Source organism: Microchirus variegatus, assembly GCF_963457635.1.
Source record: "Microchirus variegatus genome assembly, chromosome: 13".
Classification (NCBI taxonomy): Eukaryota; Metazoa; Chordata; class Actinopteri; order Pleuronectiformes; family Soleidae; genus Microchirus; species Microchirus variegatus.
The window spans coordinates 6423839-6446203 of NC_139814.1; the positions used below are offsets into that span (position 1 = coordinate 6423839).

Sequence of the window (22365 nt, forward strand, 5' to 3'; positions counted from 1 at the left end):
TTTTTTGCACTTTCAAGCACAACTCCATTGAATAAAATGAAATTGTTTTTCACTTGATCGAATCGGGAGAAACTGCATTACCATAAAAAGATGTATAAAATAAATCTGCAGGTAATTACAAAGGTGGCAGGCATGTTGCTGCACGTCATACATTTCCAGCAAAGTGTGCGGAGGGAAAATTGCATCCTGAAATGATATTAGTCTAATGTAATGGCCAGTTACTGCACATTCATTCAAACTATGATTCTCTTTTTTTTTTAATTTTAAGGCTAGATTGTAAAATGTTAATACTTATTCAAGGAGCCTCGCTTTAAAAAACTGTAAACTCTATTTGGTTTTATAGCTCTCAGCAGTAGTGAGATTGTATCACCGATGAGCAACACAGACACTCCCAAGGAATCCTCTGCGCTGCAGAAGTGCAATAAAACTGTAATGACAATTTATTAACGGAGTTAAGGTGTTATTACATGACTGATAATCATGTCCTTTCTCAGTCATCCAGACAATTACTGAAGCTTCACAATGGTAATACTAATTTGCTGGTAATTTATTAAAAGTAATTCTGTTAACGTTCTATCTCACAGCTCTCTGTGGTGGTAACATTACTTCATTAAATGGAACCATTTACTCCCCCGGTCACCCTGAGGAATACCCCAACTTCCAAGACTGTGTGTGGAGTGTGAGAGTTCCTCCTGGACATGGGATTTATATCAACTTTACTGTCCTGAGCACCGAGCCTATATATGACTACATCACTGTCTGGTAGGTGTTATTTATTTGTTGGTTTCCTTGTTTCTTTACTCTCTTGATGGCACCATGCGCCACTCGCATCAACTTCTGCTCAAACAAGCTTTAGTTCACTAAACACGATTCATTTTTATTTGACTGACATTTACTGGCCACTTAATTTGATCCTCATATTATGAGGATGTCTGTTACACACACACACACACACACTTTCTCTGTCTCACAGGGCTTCATGCTCTTTAACATCTTCTCAGAGTTGGCCACTAATTGGAGAATTCCTGCAAGGGTTACCATGACTGCAGACATTTATCCTTGAATATAAAGTTACTCTGACATAATTTTCTTCTTGTCATGTTTTTTTCCCCGTCTCCCTTTAGCTCTAAATCTTTCTCTCACTCCCTCTGCTTCTCACACAAGTCCCACTTAGTCGTATATGGAAAACACAATGCGTCTTTCTCTCCCTACCTGCCCAGCCTTGACCGCTCTCTTCGTTATTCTTCCAGAGGAGAGCAGCCATTGGCAACAGCAGGCATTTTGTCAATGCAGGTGTTTAAATGGTGCTCAGATAGCATGTAACATGGTTATCTGCAGGTACAAGGTGGTGGCAGATAGTGAGACTAATAGAGAGGCTTTTCCTACGGTTGAAATTTTCTATAGCTAAAGTCTATTTCCTATAAATAGATAGCAGCATGCATCATCTGGTGTACACACGCCAGACCAGCACAGGAGAATGTCTGCCTTCGACTTATACGCGTGTTACGATATCCGCCTTTCATCTTGAGGTTCGACTGTTCCCACAGCTCGCGGAGAAATCAGAGTTATTTCTGCATATCTTTTTGAAAATGTCAATGTCAATGAAAGAGTAAGACGCATTCCAAAAAGGCCTCTCACTCACTCAAAACACACAAGGAATTAAGATACCTCCGCCATTTCATCACAGATATTTATGGACAATGTTGTAAAAACCCATGAATGTTAAACGTTCATTAGTCTGGCAATTATGAGACAAGCTGCATGAAGGCGCTCATGGGGGCTTACAGGGATGCAGGGAGGCTGCTGCTGCTGCTGCTTCAGGTTCCCAGGTGGCAAAGTGTCCTCTTGAGTCACGAGACGCACGCTAAAGTAACCTGATGTGATGCAGTGCCCTATAACATGTCCTTGTAGCTCTGTTTCCTATGGGTGCCCTTCCAATCAAAAAGGCTGCTGTTATGAATTTCCCCACTGTCCTTACATGACAGTGTCACAAAGGGTGTCCTTAGAGGAAATGACATTCACTGCTACGTATATAGAACATACCCCTGCACGTCTTCAAAGACACAACACTTTGACCCTTTAACACCGAGCGTATCGCTGAAGTCACACGTTTTTTTTGCAGTTTGAGTCAAAGAAATATTGAGAGACTCAAACAAATGCTATTTTAACTATGTTTTATACTGTTTAAATTCCAAATTTAACACATAAAATATGTTGTTTGTGTACAACTGCAGTGTTTTTTCTAAATACACCTTTTTGAATTGTCAAAACAGTATTTTATCATGAAGTAAATTGTAAATAACTGCAAGAGAGATGTTATTCTGGAAAAAAAAGACCAAAAGCACTTAGTTGCAGGACATTTTCTGGTCCTTTTATGGTTAAAATAAGCAACAACAAAAAAAGGTTTGGTGTTAAAGGGTTAAAAAGTGCCAACTTGAAGGACTTGGAGGTCCATATAGAGGTCCTAAGTCCCCAGGGCTATGCTGCCTTTGGCCCCAGGTCACACTCTGAACACGTCTGCCTAAAGCGGACTGCTGGTGTCTGCCCCACAGGTGCACAGTAGGTTCCCTTTTCTTTTTTGCAGTAGATGCCCTTTCCATTTTCACCCCTGCCCTTCCAAATGTCTGTGCACGCCCCTGGGCAAGATGCTTCATTGTTCAATAACCCTTGAACAGCACAATATATGCATCCCAGCAGGGGGAGGGGAGGGGGGGGGGGGGTCTTACCTCTGTAGACACAGAATCACACAGACTTCAAATAACAATAAAGATAATAATAACAAATTACAGTGGAATCAAAATCAGCATCAGGACACATTAAATATTACGTAATATTTGAATATACTCATGCCCTCAAAGTAAGAAACCCAGAGACTTATCTTTGTGTGTTTAAATGAGTGTGATCTATACGAGTTGGGGGACTAATTAACAAAAGACCTAATTTGATGATGTCAGGTAGCAGCGTTGACTCATGGGAAATGTTTTCTTGTTGACTTGGTTTGTTCCCTTGTGCATTGCTCTGTGGGCAGAACTGGCTCGCTCTTAGTACCAAAATATTTATTTCTTCATTCTGATGTTTCATGGGGGATTTGCCCCAGAAAAAGGTAAAGTAGATGAAAAGTCATGAAAAGATGTCAAAAAACATCAATCTTGCGGTTTTTAATACAGAACTGTTTACATTTGAAAGTAAACTGTATTACTAAAGTGAGACTGAGTTAGTCGCAAATATGAGGGTCTTTAATCACAGAAGCCCTTAGTGTGTGACTGTTCCTCAGAACTCAAAAATCCATTTAGTCTTTTTCATGCCAACCGCCTCGACAGCGTTGAGCCATGTGCTGTCCACCCTCAGCCAATTCTGTGAGTTCCATGAATTGGTCTCGCAGCGTGGCCCTGACCCCGCTGTCAGTTTCGGGAAAAGTCGGCAAAACTGCTGAAGTCGCACGGAGGCAGACGACGACAATCTCGCACAGACACACACTGAAAAGCTCACACGCTCGCTGCCACAATGCTGGCTTCCTGCAGAGAGCCCAGTGTCAGCGGTAAAGGTGCGATTTTCACAGCGGTCTTCTCAGTCCAGAGCCAGCCAGCCTGACAGTCAGTTAAGTCTGCTAATTGGTCTCATACTGGGAAGCTCACGACTGCAGTTAATCATAAGAATTATCATACATGTCACAGATGTTTGCTTCCATTTTGTTGCCTCACGCAGCACAGTCCTTCCTGTGCTGTGCTGTGCTGCAGTAATAACACACTCACCAATGTCAGTGAGTGTGAGCCTCGTCGGAGGAAAAGCGACGGTTTCAACTCGTCGGATGACTCCGAATCTGAGGCACCCTATCATCACTGGGGATAATTCTTTACATAACCTGACAGGTATAATTGGCCTCATCTAAAAACACTTAACAGCAGGAAATAATCATTTCATTTAACTTCATGATGATGCTTTTTAATCACTGATAATGAGCCTCTATTGGTTAGTTCCAGTCTGACAGCTGGTGGTGTTGTCATTAAAGGTGAAATATGCTCATGACATTGCACTGAGAGCCCAACCTGCTATTTGATGGATCACTTCCTGCCTGTAATTGTGAAACTTTTCATGAATGCCAGGCCCGATGTTAGCGACAAACACATAGCCAAAGGTCCACGTTAAATTTGGCTCTGGGATTGATATTTTTTGTCCTTATGATCTCATGACAGCGCAATCAATCTTTTACAAATTTTGTGCACCCATCAAAGTAGCCATCAAAATATCCTGCTGGTGTTTGTTTGAAGCACAGTTTGTGGATGTTTAAATGCCTAAATCAGCTTTACAGACATTGAAGAAAAATGGTTTTGAAAAGGAAGATTAATGCAAAGTCACTCTGGGCACTTTCTCATACAATGTCCGTTTCCACTGGCAGTTAATAGCGCAGCTCCAGGTTTTATCTCACAAATAATGTCAAGTCTCTCTCTATCTTTTGTTTCGAAGCCTCCGAGAAGCCATTTGCCGATCACAAATAGCTGTTTAAATGTCACAAATGGCTGCAAGGATGTATTCAAATTGCCGCTGCCTTTTTTGCTTGTTCTGTAAAGAAAGATGTGTTTGTGGCTCTTTAGTGTCCTTTTATAAAACAACTTTCCTCCTTTCTTTCTCCACAGGGACGGTCCCGATCAATCCTCTCCTCAGATCGGCCAGTTTAGTGGAAACACAGCTTTGGAGTCTGTTTACTCGACCTCCAACATCATCCTCATCAAGTTCCACTCTGACTTCTCCGGAGCAGGTTTCTTTGTCTTGAGTTACCATGGTAAGACCACAATCACCCTCTTCTTCTATGAGGTCAACACATCGATACACATGCCGATCTCATTAAGCTGCACTTTGGTAAAAACTTAAACGCTTGTGATTAGCCGTCGCCGCAGCGATGGCATGAGTGTGTGTGTGATGTGTTAGCTCGTCTTTGACTCCGTCCTCATTAAGCAGCTTCCTCCCAGTCCCTCTGACTCATGACGTTTGGTCTTTCACTGGAACTTTTTACGCTTTCCTGATCAAAGCCTGTGCCTTTGTCACATCCCACCACACTAATACTATTTTAGTCACAGTGGTTCTGTCGGCTGTTTTACTATCATGGCAATGTAGCAAGGACATCTGTGGATTACTGTCTGCTTTATACTCCGACTGTTGTCAACACCTGCTTTTTGGAGCGTAATTAGACACGTTTTTTAATTCCACTATTTACGCTATTGTGCAATTTCGTCAATAGTACTGAAGTTGTTTGACGTGTAGACCATTTTCTTTACCAACGAAATACTGCAATAGTTGTTGACCTCAGTGATTCATATAATTTATATTTCATATAAGTCATATAAGTAAACCAAGGCCACGTGTGTTGAATGGGTGATGTTGAATGAAGTGTTTCACGAATCACTGAAAACTCGAATACATTTCTCTTTTCAGCCACTTTAAAGTTAGTCTTTTAGAACTTGAACATTGACCCCGTCCTGTCGTCATTGTTGAGTTAAACAGAGATTCCCGTTGCTGTCAGATTAAAATGAAATATGTTCATTACCTTCACTTTCAGGCATCAAGAGGAACTGTATGAGCTCATGACAAAATGTCCTTTTTATTGGCGACATGCAAGCAATCTATTCATTTGCTGAGGCATATTCATTAGCGGGAGTCTTTTTTTTTTGCCTGGGAGGGAGGTTATATAGTTTTGTTGTGTTTTCTTTTTGGCAAAACTTTTCACTTCTTCTTTAGCCGTGGTCCTTCAGTGCACTTACATCACCCGTCGTTCTCAGCGTATCAGATAAAAACATCCCGCAGTTGTTTTTCTTCTTGGTTTGCCCCTCAGCCTGCAAACTTCAGCCTGGAGACGCTTAACTTTTTCCACCGCTGTTGTTAAAATGTGTTTTTTTTCTTCTGTTATGGCTTGAAGGATTAAAGGATCGCATGACCACATTCAGCGTATTATTTCAAATAAATGAACCTGCATAACCTTTAAATTAATTGGTTTGTGAGTTAATGTCAGAAAAAATAATTATTATTATTATTTTTCAATTTGTTACATAGGATCAAAAGGAAGGAAAATGCTATATTTAATATGACAGGTATCATAATGCACTTTTTAATCAAGTACATTACTCATCCATGTCAGTGGAAAGCCTGAAAAGTTTCTATTTTTTTTGGAAGGTTTAATTTGACAGAAAGATTTTTAATGAGTCTAACTTTCCTCCAGCGTTCCATGTAAACATGTATACTGTGCCACTTTTTTGAAGTGTATATTTTTTTTTTCCCCCAAAAGTTTCTGCTCATGGCTTTTTAGTGAACATGTCATGGTTTATTTCTGAGCAGGCTTCTCTGTTTCAGACACATGACGCGTGGTTAATGAATGTCTGTTCGCAGGTTTTTAACTGTCAGCTGTCACACTCTCACAGGAACAGCACCACGTGATGGATTCAAGTGTGTTTTCAATTTGTGCTCTATATTTATAGGAGGAGGATGTACAGCAGCGAGTTGTCAGTGGAGACGGGATGTATGGCAGTGGTTGTTAGCATTGTTTTGTCACTTCAGGTTTATTAGACAGCAGAGAGAGTGAAAAAGGAAATACCAAAAACAAGAAAGATAAGCAAGAGGGAGTTATTGTTTTCCGCAATGTAAGCAGGAAGGATTTGGAAGCCACAAGTCTTAGTTTAATAAATGCAGAAAGGATATACACCACCTGATCATAGACGATTAAAATCATATTGTTATCAATTTGACGGATATTGCGATTGAGATATTTGTCATAATTGGCATGACTGATCATTGTTTCCGTCTGTCAAATGATGGACACAAGAAGAGCGAGATCAGAATTTCATCATAATCCTGATCTGTCACCAATGTTATATTCATCAAATTGCAGTATCTTTTACAGTGAAATGTCACAGGATTTCTGTGTGGCGATATATCGCTTTTTAGACTCCAAGTACTTTATCTATTTTTTAAGCATATTATTATTTATTTATTTTTTTTAAATAATAAAAAAAAAGAAAATTGGGAATTAGCATTAAAAAAAATCAATTGACGTTTCAGCCCACTAGATGGTGCTCTCACTAGAGCTGCTGCTGTGTGAGTGTATCGCAATATATGATTGTGTATATACTCAGAATATCGCAATATCGTGATAATATCGTATTGTGACTTAAGTATCGTGATAATATCGCGTCGTGGTATTTCTGGCGGGCACAAAGCTGTTGTGGTGGTTAAGAACAAGGGCCTTTCTGCATTGAGTTTGCATGTTCTCACCATGTGTGTGTGTGTGGGTTTTCCCCGGCTTCCTTCCAAAAACATGCAATATGGGGATTAGTCTAAATTGGACACTCTAAAGTGACTGTAGGTATGAGAGTGGATGGTTGAATGGTTGTTTGTCTCTACATGTGGCCCTGTGATGGACTGGCGAACTGTCCAGGGTGTGACCCTGCCTTTCACCCAATATCAGCTGAGACCGTGACCCTCATGTGGAAGATAAAGTGGTAGAAGATGGATGGATGGTGTCTCTGGCGAGTCCCACCCTTACCTTTCTATGTCCTCCCTGTGTGTGTGTGCATGGGTTGTCTCTGGGTTCTCAGGTCTCCTCTCACATGTCCAAAAACATGCAGAGGTTAATTGAACACTCCTAAATTGCACATAGTGAATAATTATTAGTCTCTATACTGTATGTCTGGGGTGTACCTTGCCTCTGACACCATCAGCCCTCATGTGGAGGATAAAGCAGTAGACAATGGATGAATGTGCAGCTCTACTTTGTTTATAATTAACATTTTCTGAGGACTTAATCAGTGCAGCATGATGTCAATTTCGTAACCGATGGTTGTATTTAGAGGAAAGCATGGACGACATATGATTGACGGCTAGTAACAGTGAATACAGGTGTAAGTTAATGTGCAGTGGGCGAGCTGTCAGTCAGGCCCACCCCCCACTCTTCCAGATGTCATCTTTTCTAGTTCAAAAACAAACAAACTACTTCACACTGGCCACAATACTGAGCTCAAGTGTTCGAAATGGCAGCTCCACTGGTTGATGCCACAGCGGGCTGACACCGGCTCCTGATAGATTCTCTCGATAAGGGCCAGTGTCACTGAAGGGCACCGAGAAAGTGATGCAGATTGCCACAGTTTGTCTCTGCAGCAGCTGCTTAAGTGCAGCTTTGGTTTCAAATGTCAAACGAAGCCCAAAGGAAACATCTGTCTAATGTCTGGGGATGTTTATCAAAGCCAATGTCTTTTTATTTACCTCTGGGTCAAGCTCCTGAATACCAGTGTGCTCCCGTTGCAGTGGAGAGGGCCATCCAGTGGCAGATGATGTTGTCATGGACATGGAGACTGAGGAGGGAGGGGGGGTGATGTGACACGAATGTGGAAGTAGCTATTTTTAAAAAAAAAAGAAAAGAAAGAAATGCTCTCAGAGCTTAGTGAGATCAATGACTGCTCACCGTGATCCTCTCGTCTCACACACAGAAGCACAGACATTAGTGTACACACATGGACATACACACACACACACACACACACATGGTCAGACACACAGACTAGAGGGCTTTGATATGCATGAGAGCAGCAGAGACTATTGGCAGGTCTCATTTTCATAGTCAATTTCATCCTGACTTACAGCCCTCAGCCTTTTTTTGTCTCCCTCGCCCTCAGTCCCTCCTCTCGCGCTCCCTCTTCCTCTGTTAGTGAGTGATCTATGGTCATGCAGTCATATTGATTGCAGCCTTCAGCTCAGTGGTTGTGAATTCAGTTGCTTTTTATGATTCAAGGCAGTGCTGTGTCTGTGGAATCTGGTCCGTTTGTTGATCTCATGCTTTGGTGACCAGACTAGCTGAGAGGAAAAAAGAAAAAGAAAAAGAAAAAGTGAAGTCAAACTGAGACAAACGAGATTAAACAGAGTAAAAATAAACAGACACTGGGTTTATGTCATTATTTGAGTCACTGAGGATTTCTCACTGCAACAGTCTGGGGTTAATGCGTTTAAGGCGTTCACACTGAATACAGATTTTTACAAACAACCGAAAAAAATTGTCTCAAAAATGTTTTGCCTCTCTTGACAGCCCAGTTTAGGTTGAGCGACTCTGCAGCATTTCCCTTCACAAACTCTTACATATTGTCCCTCTCTTTGTTTCTCTCAGCTTACCAATTAAGGGTTTGCCAGCCTCCTCCAGAAGTGCCCAACGCTGACATACTGATGGAGGACGGCGAGCTGGAGATAGGTGAGTTGTCCGTCTGACGTATGTCAGTTTGATGAAAGAGGTGTACTTTCCATTCGCCATAGGATGAGAGGAATGATGAAGTTCACACTTAAGAAACCTAGTTGTTATGTACTTGTGTTATGAAATGTTTTTACCTATATACACTGTAAATATCACTGAGGGAAATGTTCTAATGATTGTATATGATTGTATTATTGTATTATAAGTGTATTCAAGTGTATTATCAGCTATGTTTGATCAACGTGGAACTGGCTTTCTAGAGTTAAAGCAGAACGATCCAAGTCTGTTGGCTTATTCTCTGCGGAGCTCCCCCTACAGTTTTGGAGTCCTTATTTTTCATTGTCTATCGCTTTATCCTCACTGTCATTAAAACTCACCACTCTCCTGGCCATGTGCATTTGTTTTCACTAGACCACAAGACGTGGAGAATCCGTTTTTGCTGTCAGAGTTTTTTTCTTGTGTGTGGCCCCTCGCTTTGTCGTTTCCTCTTCCGCGCTTCCTCCGACAGCGGTTTTCTCTGCTTATTTTTCACTGGCTCTGCCATGATGAACGTCTATAATAACAGTAGTGTTGCCTTCAGATTAGAGCTGGTACCTGGCTTGTGTGTGTGTGTCAGACAGCCCCCAGTCTCCCCACAACAAGATATTACAATGACTCTGACGCTGTCAAATTAGAGTAAAAAACCTGCCTGCATAGTTCTGCTTTAAATAACTAATAGTTTTCTCGAGAATTCATTCATTCAGAAAACTTTATTTATCCCAGTGGGGCAATTCAAGGGCAAAGAGCGACTCATTGAGGGATTCAGAATATAGGACAACGAAGAAAGTGCAGTAGGACAATTCACAAGTGTAGCATAATATGCTTTATAGTAGAGGGCAACACATTTGTACTTAAATGCAGTGACTAAATAATGATTGTGTGCCTCCAGGTGACATCATCAGGTACAGATGCCAACCTGGATTCTCATTGGTCGGCAGCGATGTTCTGACCTGCCGCCTTGGGGAAAGACTACAAATGGACGCAGCACCCCCAGCATGTCAAGGTGTGTGTACATTTGTCTTTACTTTATAAAAAAAAAAAAACTGATGGGGAAACTTGGTGGTCATTCATTCGTCCTCCCTTATCCACAGTCCAATGCCCCGCACACGACGTACGATATGACTCGTCCGGCGTGATCCTGAGCCCCGGTTGGCCAGAGAGTTACCCTAACCTCCAAATGTGTTCGTGGAGCATCACGGTGGAGAAAGGATACAACGTCACCGTCACCTTTGAAAGCTTCCACACCGAGCGAGAGTTTGACGTGCTGGAGATTTTTGATGGTAAAGAAAAGCACTCAAACATGCGCGAATAAAGGGTCAGTGTGTAGAAATTGACCTGTGTTTACCAAGCATATCAGGGAACTGCAGTGGCCTTCAGTTGTTCTCCATAAAGCTAGGCTGAAGTACAAAAATGGCTTGTTCTAAGGCTATAAAAATATTGTTTTAATGCAATTATACACTTATGAGTACCATAAGTGTACTCATTTTTTTGTTTTCCTTCCACCTTTCCCTCTCATGTTGTCTTGTTCTCTCTCAGGTCCCACGCCCAACAGTCCCACTCTGGCAACACTGAGCGGTGACCTGCCCACGCCCTTTAACCTCACCACCTCTGGCCACCAGTTCCTGGTCCGCTGGTCCTCAGACCATGGCACAAACAAAAAGGGCTTCAAAATTCGCTATGTTGGTGAGTACCAAAGTATGTATCCCAACTTTATTTTACTACTACTATATATTATCATAATGCATGGCAATAAAAAACAGAAGTAGACAGACAGAAGGACAGAGGTATTTTTTTTTTGGACTAGAATTATGCATCATAATTTGATAAATGTAATGGGGAAATAATTGAGTTTCTTAAATTTGTGGAGAAAACGATGCAACGTTTTTTTCTACCTCACTTCTGTCTGTCTAAAACAGATGCCTGTGTTGTATTATGGTATATGTCATTAATTCAAGGAAAGCTTGATGAGCACAGATGTTGTTGTTTTTTTGTTTTTTTTTTACAATCAGCTTTGTATTTAGCCAGCCTTGCACCTGTATAACTTCAGACAGTTGGATATTCAGCACTTTGGTTAACGTGACTCGAGTCGTTTATTCAAGGACTTTGTTTGACAGTTATGAGCAAGGAGACGGTATCTACATTTTTGGTTTGCTCAGTCACATCATGCCCTCTCCTCAGGAGGCTGATTCTTTAACCTCTAACAGAGCCATTGTTCTGTATGATGAATGCGACAGTGAATATTAACAGCAGAGCCTCACAGGATGCTCATGCTCACTAACCTTCTTCGGAGGCTGGGGGTTAATGTGAGCATATGCAAGGATTATGAAACATATGTTTCAAGCCTACTAATAAGAGGGTTATTAATTTGCACAACCAGGGACATAACAATGTTCTTTCACATAAAAAAACCAAGTGCTCAGACGTTAATTAAAAAGTCTGAGAGTATGACATGTTTGTAATTTTACAACACAGGCCTTATGTGGGTATGTTAAGAAGATACTTCTCCATGATAAGAAAATACATTTGTTCTTTAAAAACAATTATGTAGAAATCTTGTGTAGTTGAAGTCCAATGTCGTTAAACACAAACCTAACAGACTTGATGACGTATTGTGAGATGCTAATATTGTGCCAAAATGTCTACTTTTGAAAAACAAAATATAGGAAACAGTGACAGGAACAAAATCCCCTCAGAAACCCTCTAGATAGCTCTTGAAGAGTTTGTTCAAAGGTCATCAACAGTAAACACAAGTTGATAAGTTCAGATAAAAACTTGCCTCTAGGCTTTTGCCCATTTTGCCCAGAGTCATAAACAAAATGATATGCTGTATTCTCATCTTCCTGGATAAAGATCCTAATGAGCTGAAAAACAAAGTATAATCACCGTTAGGAAAATGGTCATGAATATTACTTTTAACAAAACATGTTGTCCAGTTTTGCCCGACAAGTGTCTTCCATCCATCCATTAAAATACACAATTAAATCCACATTTAAGAAAGCATAGGTTACAATAAAATGATGTTGTTTAGCCAGGTCACCTGTGAAATGGGAAAACGTGTATTTTAATTCTTCAATATTATGACCACATACTTTAATTTCTGTCTTGCATGTGCAGTAGAATCAGTGGTTTTCTTCGTAGCAGAGAGTGTTAGTGGTTTTGATGTCAGAACATCTCCTCCACCGTGAACGTCAGTCTAAATAAAGCCGATGTTGCAGTTGTACAGTAGTGATTCTTCTTTAGTAACAGTATAAAGTTGTTTTTTTAAAATCTCGTTTCTTCCACTCCAGCCCTGTACTGCTCCACGCCAGACTCCCCCCTCCATGGCTCCATCTCCTCTCAGAGCGGCGGCCACGTCAACAGCGTGGTGCGCTGGGCCTGTGACCGAGGCTACCGTCTCATCGGCAACGCCACAGCAACCTGCCGCCGCACAGCACTCGGCTACCACGCGTGGAATTCTCCTGTACCTGCGTGTCAAGGTGCAAGAATAATATTCAGACATGTAGCTTACGTTGCTAACAGTGCCTAAACTATTTACAGCAGAAAATGGACCCAATTTCCCCATAGCAATGAAACTTTGAACTGTAAAACCAATGTTTTTTTGTTTTTTTGCACTGGAGTAGATGCATTCAAAAGCTCCGCGACTTTGTTTGTAGTAAAAGGCTTTCAATATGCATCATATTTCACATTTATTTGGGATAAATGATCCAAAATGACTCATTTTATGGTTTCTTTCTCTTGCCATCTCTTTATATTGATAGTATTTTCACAATATTACAGTGTGTTCTTTTTTATATATAAATGTCGTACCTGCAATTTTCCAATCCCACACATCACATAAAGGTGCAATAGAAAGCCAAATGGAGAATACATAACAGATTGTTGACACTGTAATAACTTGCATCGTGTTCCACAAACGGGTCTATTTGCAGCGGAGCAGTGTGTTCAGCACATTAGATTTGTTTTGCTAGAACTGGTCGTTACTAGAGATCAAGTGTCTCTTGATTGTATATTTTTTTTATTACAGACTGTGGTGGGTAAATATGCAACACTGTTAACAAATATAGAATGCATTCAGTCTGAATCTGAATCCCCAGAAACGGCACTGAATGCCATGTCAGAATTCGTTTGCATGTCGTCTTCTCAACCTGCTGTGTGTGTTCTCCCCCAGCTGTTTCCTGCGGTGCACCCAAGGCTCCCACAAACGGCGGCACTTTAACAGTGGACTACTCCGTCGGAACAAGAGTCTCCTATTTCTGCAACGATGGGTACAAACTCTCCAGTAAAGAGCTGACATCAGCCATCTGTCAGCCAGACGGAACGTGGAGCAACCACAATAAAATACCTCGGTGTTCCGGTTAGTAACACATAGATCATGAAGAGCAGGACACTACGTGACTCATTTGATAGTTTCACTTATTTGGACATGCTAAACGAAGAAGCCACAGTGCAAAAACTAACTCATTCACATCCCTGAAGTGTCTGTTGCATATTTAACAAAACACAAATGCGAAGGATGTGTTACTGTATGTAATTAAATAACATTATCTGACTTTGTAAGCCTTATCACGAGCCAGAGACAGTTTTGGCTTCTTTGAGATATGTTCTCTAATGACTTGGCCCCACAATGAAGCGGCTCTATATTATCTGACACACATTTAAGTGATCATTGTGTTCATTTAATGCACATTTTAAGAGGCTTTATTTTCCTCTCTTCTCTCTCTGTAGTGGTTGTGTGTCCCAGCATTGGCTCGTTTTCTTTAGAGCACGGCCGCTGGAGGATCGTCAACGGCTCGCACTACGAGTACAAAACCCGCATCGTGTTCACCTGCGACCCAGGGTATTTCAGATTAGGCCCCGCCCACATTGAGTGCTTGCCCAGTGGGGCGTGGAGTTGGAGAAATGAGAGACCACATTGCCAAGGTAAGGTGAAACCACTGACTAGTGAAGTAGCCACGACATCATCATCATCATAGACTTTATATAAAAAGTGTTTTGATTCTCCCAGAAACGCCAATGCAAGAGTGTAATGAATAGCCACCAGGGGGCGACTCTGCTGGTCTATGCTTTTACTTGCCATTTGACAACAGTTAATAGTCTAACTCGCTAGTTTCAGGTCTTTTTCAATGGAAACATGATGAACATTTTGTAAAGTATGTTCACATTTAGAAAAAAAACACCTGTGTGATTGACAGCTGGCTGCAGGCGAACTTCTGGTTGCAAAATGTCAACATAAATTTTACGATTCTAGAGGCTACAAAATGGGACTTCTGTTCGGACAGTTTTCATGTCCATATTCTCCTTTGAATGTATTCAGCAGGTTCCTCTTACTTAAGGACACAGTCCCTTTTATCATCTGCAGTAACCATGGCAACCAAGGTTGATTTCAGTATTTGCATGTGTAAGAACTTAAGAGGGATTGAACATTCTATAGCAATATGTAACCTGAGGTTTCTTGAGACGGAGAAAGAGCTAAAATACCCTCTTTTATTCGAGCGAAAGTCCAGAGAAGTAACAACAAAGGTAAAGCATTAGCTAATGTTCAACACTGTGAATGTATTCTCCTCTTCCTGTGAGCGAGAGCCATTGTGGAATCTTTTCTGGTCTTCACATGCACACAAACTGAACCCTTTAACACCGATCGCTTCACAGATGACACGTTTGCACAAGCGCACTTTGCATTACCATAATTACGCAACGGTGTGCTATCGGAAAAATTCCAACGGGTTCTGAAAGCTGAGAAGTTGCACGGTAATTTCACTTGCGCTGTCGGAAAAACACCTCCACTACCGGTCAAAAGTTTGGGGTCACCTATACAATTCCTTTGTGTTTTCCATTAAAAGTCACACTTTTATTCATCAAAAGAGTTGCAAAATGATTAGAAAATATAGTCAAGACATTGACAAGATTAGAAATAATGATTTTTATTCAAAATAATAATTTTGCCCTTCAAACTTTGCTTTCGTCTAAAAACCAGCAAAACTGTTTTCAGCTGTGCTAACATCATTGCACAAGGTTTTTCAAAGGTTTTCTAATCATCCAATAGTCTTCTAACGCGATTAGCAAACACAATGTACCATTAGAACACTGGTAAATGGGCCTCTATACACCTATGTACATATTCACATTAAAAACGTTTGCAGCTAGAATAGTCGTTTACCACATTAACAATGTATAGAGTGTATTTCTGATTCATTTAATGTTATATTCATTGAAAAAATTGTTTATCCTAAGTGACCCCAAACTTTTGACCGATACATAGTCTCCATTTGTTGGCCTGTTTTTGAACATTGAGTCAAAAACTCAAACAAACTTGTTACTTTAAATATACTGTTGGAATTTCAAATTTAACACGCTATTTTTTTCCAAATAGAACTTTTAGTTTTTCTCCATTTTTAACTTAAAACAGTATTTTAACATGCTGTAAATTGTAAGTCACTGCCAAATACTGAAAGTTATTTAGGAAAAATGGGCATAAACACTTAGTTACAGGACATTTTCTGGTCCTGTTATGGTTCAAATAAGCAAAAAGGACATTTTGAGGCTTAGGTGTTAAAGGGTTAATGCATAGATATGAGACTGTTTTAAATACTATCATCATCCTGTGTCAAAAATGACATAATTGTATTATCCAAAATACCAAACTACTCATGTCTATTCTGTTCCTAATCATTTAAATAAAATGCCCACAGCATGTAATGAGAGTAGTGTACATGCTTGTAGTTGTTTTAATATTTTAATGTATAGAAATGAACATTTATGAACAGGAATGAAAGAAGATTTAATTATGACTCAAGCTGTACCCAAATACTCAATTTCATCATTACTAAATGGCAGCTAATGATTTAAAATGGTGAAGATTCCGCATACTTAACTTAATTACTGTATATATGTGAACTTAAAATGTTAATTTGGTTGGTATCACATCATGGAGGTGAGATAGAGAAACACTCTAGCACAGGGTTCTTCTGCAGAGCTTGTTGATGAGCTGAACATTTGAATCATCTGTGTTCTGTGGAATAAGGAAACTTCTAAAACATTCAGGACAGTGTGTCCCCAGGACCAGGATTGAAGAACCCTGCTCTAGCAGCTTATTACTTGTAGTTTTCCCACTTCTTGCCAAATCCATGTCCCTGTGCCTTTCAGTTGCCTATGTCTGACTGTGTGTTTCAGTTATTTCCTGTGGTGAGCAGCCATCTCCTCCCAGTGGAAAGAAGATTGGTACTCAGACAACATTTGGTGCCACAGCCATCTTTACCTGCGACGGCGGTTTCATGCTGGTGGGGTCAGCTGTCAGAGAGTGTCTGTCATCTGGGCTTTGGAGTGGAACGGAAACACGATGTTTAGGTAAATACGCCGACCTACTGTGCAGCTAGTAGTGTTCTCACACGTAAAGTATATCTTAAATGTAAATCTTTATGGTATAGTGCACACACACACACACACACACACACACACACACACACACTGAGTGAATCCATAGGTTTATGCCCTACACATCACGTCTGGCTGCACAGCTGCTTCCCTCTGGCCTCATCCACCTCACAATCACAACTATCACGAGCAGCCTTCTGCTGTAAATTCATTCCGACTGCTCTTTTTTCCCCTCAAAAAAACGAGCCAGGAAAATCAGCCTCTTTCGTCTGTCAGCGTGCCAGCCAAAGGTAACAGATGTTATGACACGGCGCCGTCACTTCTCCATGAAACCTCAAAAGAAAATGGCGTTTCCCAGAATAACAGACAGGCTGAGGGGGATATGAGATGCAATTTAGAAAGCGGGAAGTTCAACGTTAACGTAACCTAGAACGATGAGGAGGCGTGATTCTGTCAAAGAATAAAATCACTTCAGTCCTAAAAAAGTGCGATGAGCATCATTTTTTGTTCGCTCACCGTCATTAGTATCATTTCAAAGAAAACGGGCTGCTCCGTTCTTGTTTTGACTCTTCATTAGTTTCCACGCGTCACGGCTATTAAAGCTGTTAACATCACTCTGAGGTCGATAAGTCACGGAAAATCTTTAGAAGTTCTCGTGGGCATTTAAATTATTTAAATTATAGGGCATTTAATTTACAGTAACTTTTACTTCTGCTTTGTGATTTGTGATTTCTTACCAAAAAGATGATCACATTCCCATACACTGAGGACTTAGATGAGCCCACGTTTGAAGTATTTTAATGTAAAAATAATAATATTCTCATATATTAAGTGTTGCTGTAGATGTTTTGTCAACACATCATGTTATATATGCAACATATTCAGAAAAATTAAGCATCCTGTGGTCAACATACTGTACATTTTTATCCTCACTATCATTTTAGTGCAATTTTCTACAGTTTCCAATATCTCGCTTTAACACTTTGCATCAATCAGACCTTTGGGAGTGAATCACAGCAGTAAAGAGGCCAACAGTCATTTAGCACAAGCAGGCGTTTTCCTTCTAAATTAGTTGCTTTTTAAGATTTTGCGCGAAGAAAAGTGACAACGCTGTGGAAAAAATTAAACTGCTTTCAAGACAGCATTGCCTACTTCTTCTTCATTCAAGTGCAGTTGTTAAAAATTTCAGTGCCCCACATACAGCAGAGGCAACATACTGCCTCTCCAGCCCGGGGGTGTTAAATCCTCGAGGTGTATTTAAAACTCCCAGACCTATTTTAACTAATGCAGTCTTTCCGCTCCTGAAATTAGGGCAGAGCAGAGCAGAGCATCTCATGGGCACATTAACACTGTAAGGTATCATCTAATTTACTTGGGTCGACTTGGTGTTAGTCAAAAACAAGAGTGAGTATAATGTGAGTAAAAGACACAAACCAAAATAGGACAAATCTTAAAGATTCAAGAGATGATGGAAATCCAAGGATGTGTTAATGTCTATTGGTCTGATTGAACAGTTCCCTCGTGCCTTGTCTCTGTTTCAGCTGGTCACTGTGGAATCCCAGAAGGCATCGTGAACGGCCAGGTGATCGGGGAGAACTTTGGTTACCGCGATACGGTCGTGTATCAGTGTCTGCCCGGCTTCCGGCTCATAGGCTCCTCAGTTCGAATCTGTCTCCAAGACAACCAGTGGTCCGGCCAGCTGCCCGTCTGTATATGTAAGAGAAACACACACACACACACACACACACACACACACACACACACACAAAGACACACAAACACACACACAGAGGCCAATTACCTCCAACTAACTGAAGATTAGCAAAGTCAAAGAAAAGTCGGCGCTGCATCTACGTGTATCCATGGCAACCCCTTGACGAGACTGCAACATAACACGCAGTGAATGCAAAGTCCTCGCACGTCATAGAAACTGTACAGACACGACTGTGCCTCTGCTGCGTTAACACGCAGTTCTCTGTATGTGTTACACGTCGTGCACGTGTGATTTCTGTAGATTTACAGTGTTTGTGTTGTGAAATATCCTGAACAAAAATCAACGGAGGAAAGCACAAAGTCACATTAAAAGCAATCATATGATAAAAAAAATTATTTGCAGTCCTGTCGAGGATCAATAGCATCACATAAAATGCACTTTACATTTACGTACATGGTCAACAATCAATCTCTCAGGATATTGAGATTAAATAAAAGTATTTTTGTCTGGAAAACATAGAAAAGCATTTAAAAACATTAAGCTATGATACACATCTATGGGTTTGCCATAGATGCCAGATACATTTACCTAGAACTGAGGGTAATTTGTAAATCAAATGTTTTAATTTTACATTGTTTTAGATTCTGCAGCTGAAGAAAAAAAATCACTTTGAAGGATTATGCCAGTGGCAAATTTGGCTCAAAGATGCCTATTTTTATGTCTTTGAATGACACAATACCTAACTAATTAATCAAGTTAAACAGCCAAATAAAGCTCCTTCAAATTCAGTTTTCAAGTCCAAGAGCAAAAAATGTGATAAAATCTACTTCTTTCTTTTGGATAGAATGTTAATAAATTAAATGGTTTTTTTTCCCCATCATAACAACAGATGGTTGCTTCTTTAACTTCAGTGAAAATAGAATAAAAAACATATTGATGTTTATTGACAGACGAGTCCTGTACAGCAGGACAAGCCACGGTCGATGGGAAATAAGTGAATGAGAAGTGTAGCCTTGGATGTGATGTGATGTGATCTAGAACCTCATTAAATAAACCACCCGCAGTCATATTTTTTTTTGTTGTGGTTCAGTGATAGCAAAAATAAGAATTCAGAGAATACTAATGGGAAAATACCCTTTGGGGGTTTGCGAGGTTGAGTGTGCATTATTGTGTGCGTGTCTGTGTTTGTGGAAATAATAAATTATTTAATTGATTTCTTTGGAATTTTCTCAAACAGAAAAGGGGGAAACTAGATTTTTCATAAAGCAGTGCTTGAAGGGGGCATCAACACTTTTGAGTTTGACTATTTTAAGTACGGGCACTTCTCACGAGATGCCAGGGTACACTCACCTGTTCATGCATCCAAGAGTCTCATGTTCGTTTCCAGTGTCTAGAGTTTTTATTTTTATTCTTCACACAAGAACAATAATCTATTGTGAAGTTTTTTGTATTATTCCCTGACTTCTTGCCACATTCGTGTCCTTAGAGGAGCAGCATAATAATAACAAGGCGCCACATGAAACGGACTGTGTGTGCTTGGAAGTTTGAGTCATTGTTGGAAATATTAAGGATCGTCTAAATATACAAGGCGGCAAAATGCATGACACTTTTTGGTCGTTTCAGTACGGACTAAATATTTAAATAAATGAGATGTTGTGAGTTGTGCCATCTTTTATTTACTGAAAATGTTTCTCCCCTTGTATTTAATGATTTAGTAATACAGACTGACGCTTATTTTTTTTCCTCCCACTTCACACACACACACACACTGACATAAAGTGAACATAAAGTCTGTATTTTCAGAAATAACTTCATTCTGGGTGCGTTCTCTCAGCGGTCCAGAGGTGGTTTGGATTGACACTAGCGGTGTTATATAAAGGGCTGGAGGACCCATGTGTTACTTTAGTCTGGATGAGATAAATAGCGGCTCTTCAGGATACACAGGCTGTAACAGGAGGGTTCTGATGTGTCCAGGCCACCGTGACAGTCGACGATAATCGATGACCTCGTTGTAGCATCCCAAATGTTTTTTTTTTTTTGGCAGCTACTTGTCCATGAAAGGTGTTTGCCGCAAAACACCTTTTTTTCTCATGTTTGTTCATGGAATAATTAGAAGGTCAGACGTCGTGTCTGCAGTTGAGCGGCATAAAGGGAGTCTTTTGTCTTTGTGATATCGCTTTTGATTAGGGCCTTTATCGCGAACACAAAACAGGAGCAGTTGACTATATATGTCGGTAACGGATGCATCTGTGTGCCATGCAGTCAGGCAAGCGTGCGTTTCCCGTCCATGATTCCGTGTGCGCCCTGTTTTTATTGAGGTTATTCATGCAGGAGTTATTGAGGGAAATCATTTTACAGCCAAATTATACTGTAATTATGGAGATGAGAGGCTCTTGTTTGGAGACACAAACACAGAATGATGATGAGACTGTGTGTGTGTGTGTGTGTGTGTGGTTGCCGGGCGCGCTGTCGGTGTCAGATAAATTTGTATCTCAGGCATGCAAACAAACCTCTGATTTTCAACTGACCCACGGCTTATTCTTCTCCCTCTCCCGTCTTCTCCTCTCCTCATCATTTCTTCTTGGCTCTCCTCACCTCAGATAATCCTTTCCCTTTGTCTCTCTCTCTCTCTCTTGTCTTCTCCATTATTTGTCTCTCCAGTTTTCTTTAACGTTCATCAGACTCTCTCTTCTTTGGTCCCGCGAAAGCGACGCGTTTAAACGAGGAGAATCGAAACAGGCAGACAACAGTGGCTCGACGCTATATGTTTACACAAACATCAAAGCATGTCAACACCACAATGGGGACAAGGGAGACGCACACTTCTAAGTAGCCTCAGTGAATAAAATTTACAGAATGAATAATGATTATGAACAGTGGCAAACAGAGGACAATCCTTTCTAACACAGGAGTTAATATTTCCAAAATAATGACCCTGATTTGGGACGCCAGCAATGTCTCCTGAGCCATTTGACATTTTCACAAGTATCTTTGAATTGCTGCTGGAAATACACAGATAATTGCCCCAAATCTCTGCTTACTTTTGACACTGGTCTACACAGCCTCTGATTTTCAGGTCTGATTCTGCTCACATTTATCTTTTTTCTTTTTTGTGGCTGTCACATCAAGAAGAGATCTTAACGAATTGGATTTTTTTTTTTTTTTTTTTTTTGCAATTTAATGAGAAAATGAAGCAACGGTTTGTAACCAGCTGCAATATTTACAAAATGGACGTGGATCTGAAACAAATGAGTGGTCAGCCGCCGCAACGCTGTCACTGACATCTGAATTAGCGCCGCAGAAAATATTCAACCGGGACACGAAAGCAACGACGTGACATGTTATTCTTTTGTTTTTTAACAAGTTAAAGAAATATCAGAGATTACTTTTAATGAGTTCAGCAATGATTGGTTCAAAAATGAGGTGTAGTTTGATGAGACTTTTGATTCAAATAAAGGTTCATTTGTCAATAATTCACGCTCTCTTCCCTATAGCGATCAGCTGTGGTCATCCAGGAAGTCCCATATATGGACGGACAGTGGGAAACGGCTTCAACCTCAACGACGTGGTCAGCTTCGTTTGTAACCGTGGTTATGAAATGGAGGGGCCCCCACGTGCTCAGTGCCAGTCCAACCGGCAGTGGAGTCACCCGCCTCCAACATGTAAAGGTGGGGAGAAAAGTTAAGTGTATTCACCCCTAACCTTATTTATCCCTAACCTTCAAAACCACAGCATCGACGCTTATCTTCATTTACCTGCTCTGCCTTTTTTCCTCTAGCAACCGTCCTTATTTACCGCAGGCTTTTTCATTTCACCTCAGTTTTACCCACAACTTTATTCATTACGCTCATCTCTGCCATCAGAACCCTGCAGCTTATTATAACCAAGTCAAAAGAAAAAGTTAAAATTACTTTTAAAAAAGTAGTTTTTCTGGCTTCAGCATTCAGGATTATTATTTTTTCCTTTTTTAGTGAAACAAACATCTCAAACTCAGAGTCCTCGCTAGTCCCAGCTACAC

General features: G+C 40.5%; 1 protein-coding gene across 1 annotated transcript in view; it reads left to right on the forward strand.

The window, feature by feature from the left end:
• Window positions 1-22365, forward strand: part of csmd3b (CUB and Sushi multiple domains 3b) — a gene marked incomplete at both ends in the record, with an annotated part of 347168 nt that overhangs the window by 301286 nt on the left and 23517 nt on the right. Inside the window, 12 exons of the mRNA XM_083899904.1 lie at window positions 585-762; window positions 4635-4780; window positions 9143-9223; window positions 10152-10265; window positions 10354-10542; window positions 10799-10957; window positions 12550-12738; window positions 13431-13616; window positions 13988-14182; window positions 16433-16606; window positions 18175-18348; window positions 21842-22027. Of these exons, the coding sequence (XP_083756030.1) occupies window positions 585-762; window positions 4635-4780; window positions 9143-9223; window positions 10152-10265; window positions 10354-10542; window positions 10799-10957; window positions 12550-12738; window positions 13431-13616; window positions 13988-14182; window positions 16433-16606; window positions 18175-18348; window positions 21842-22027 (1971 nt within the window). The remainder of the gene's footprint in view (window positions 1-584; window positions 763-4634; window positions 4781-9142; window positions 9224-10151; window positions 10266-10353; window positions 10543-10798; window positions 10958-12549; window positions 12739-13430; window positions 13617-13987; window positions 14183-16432; window positions 16607-18174; window positions 18349-21841; window positions 22028-22365) is intronic.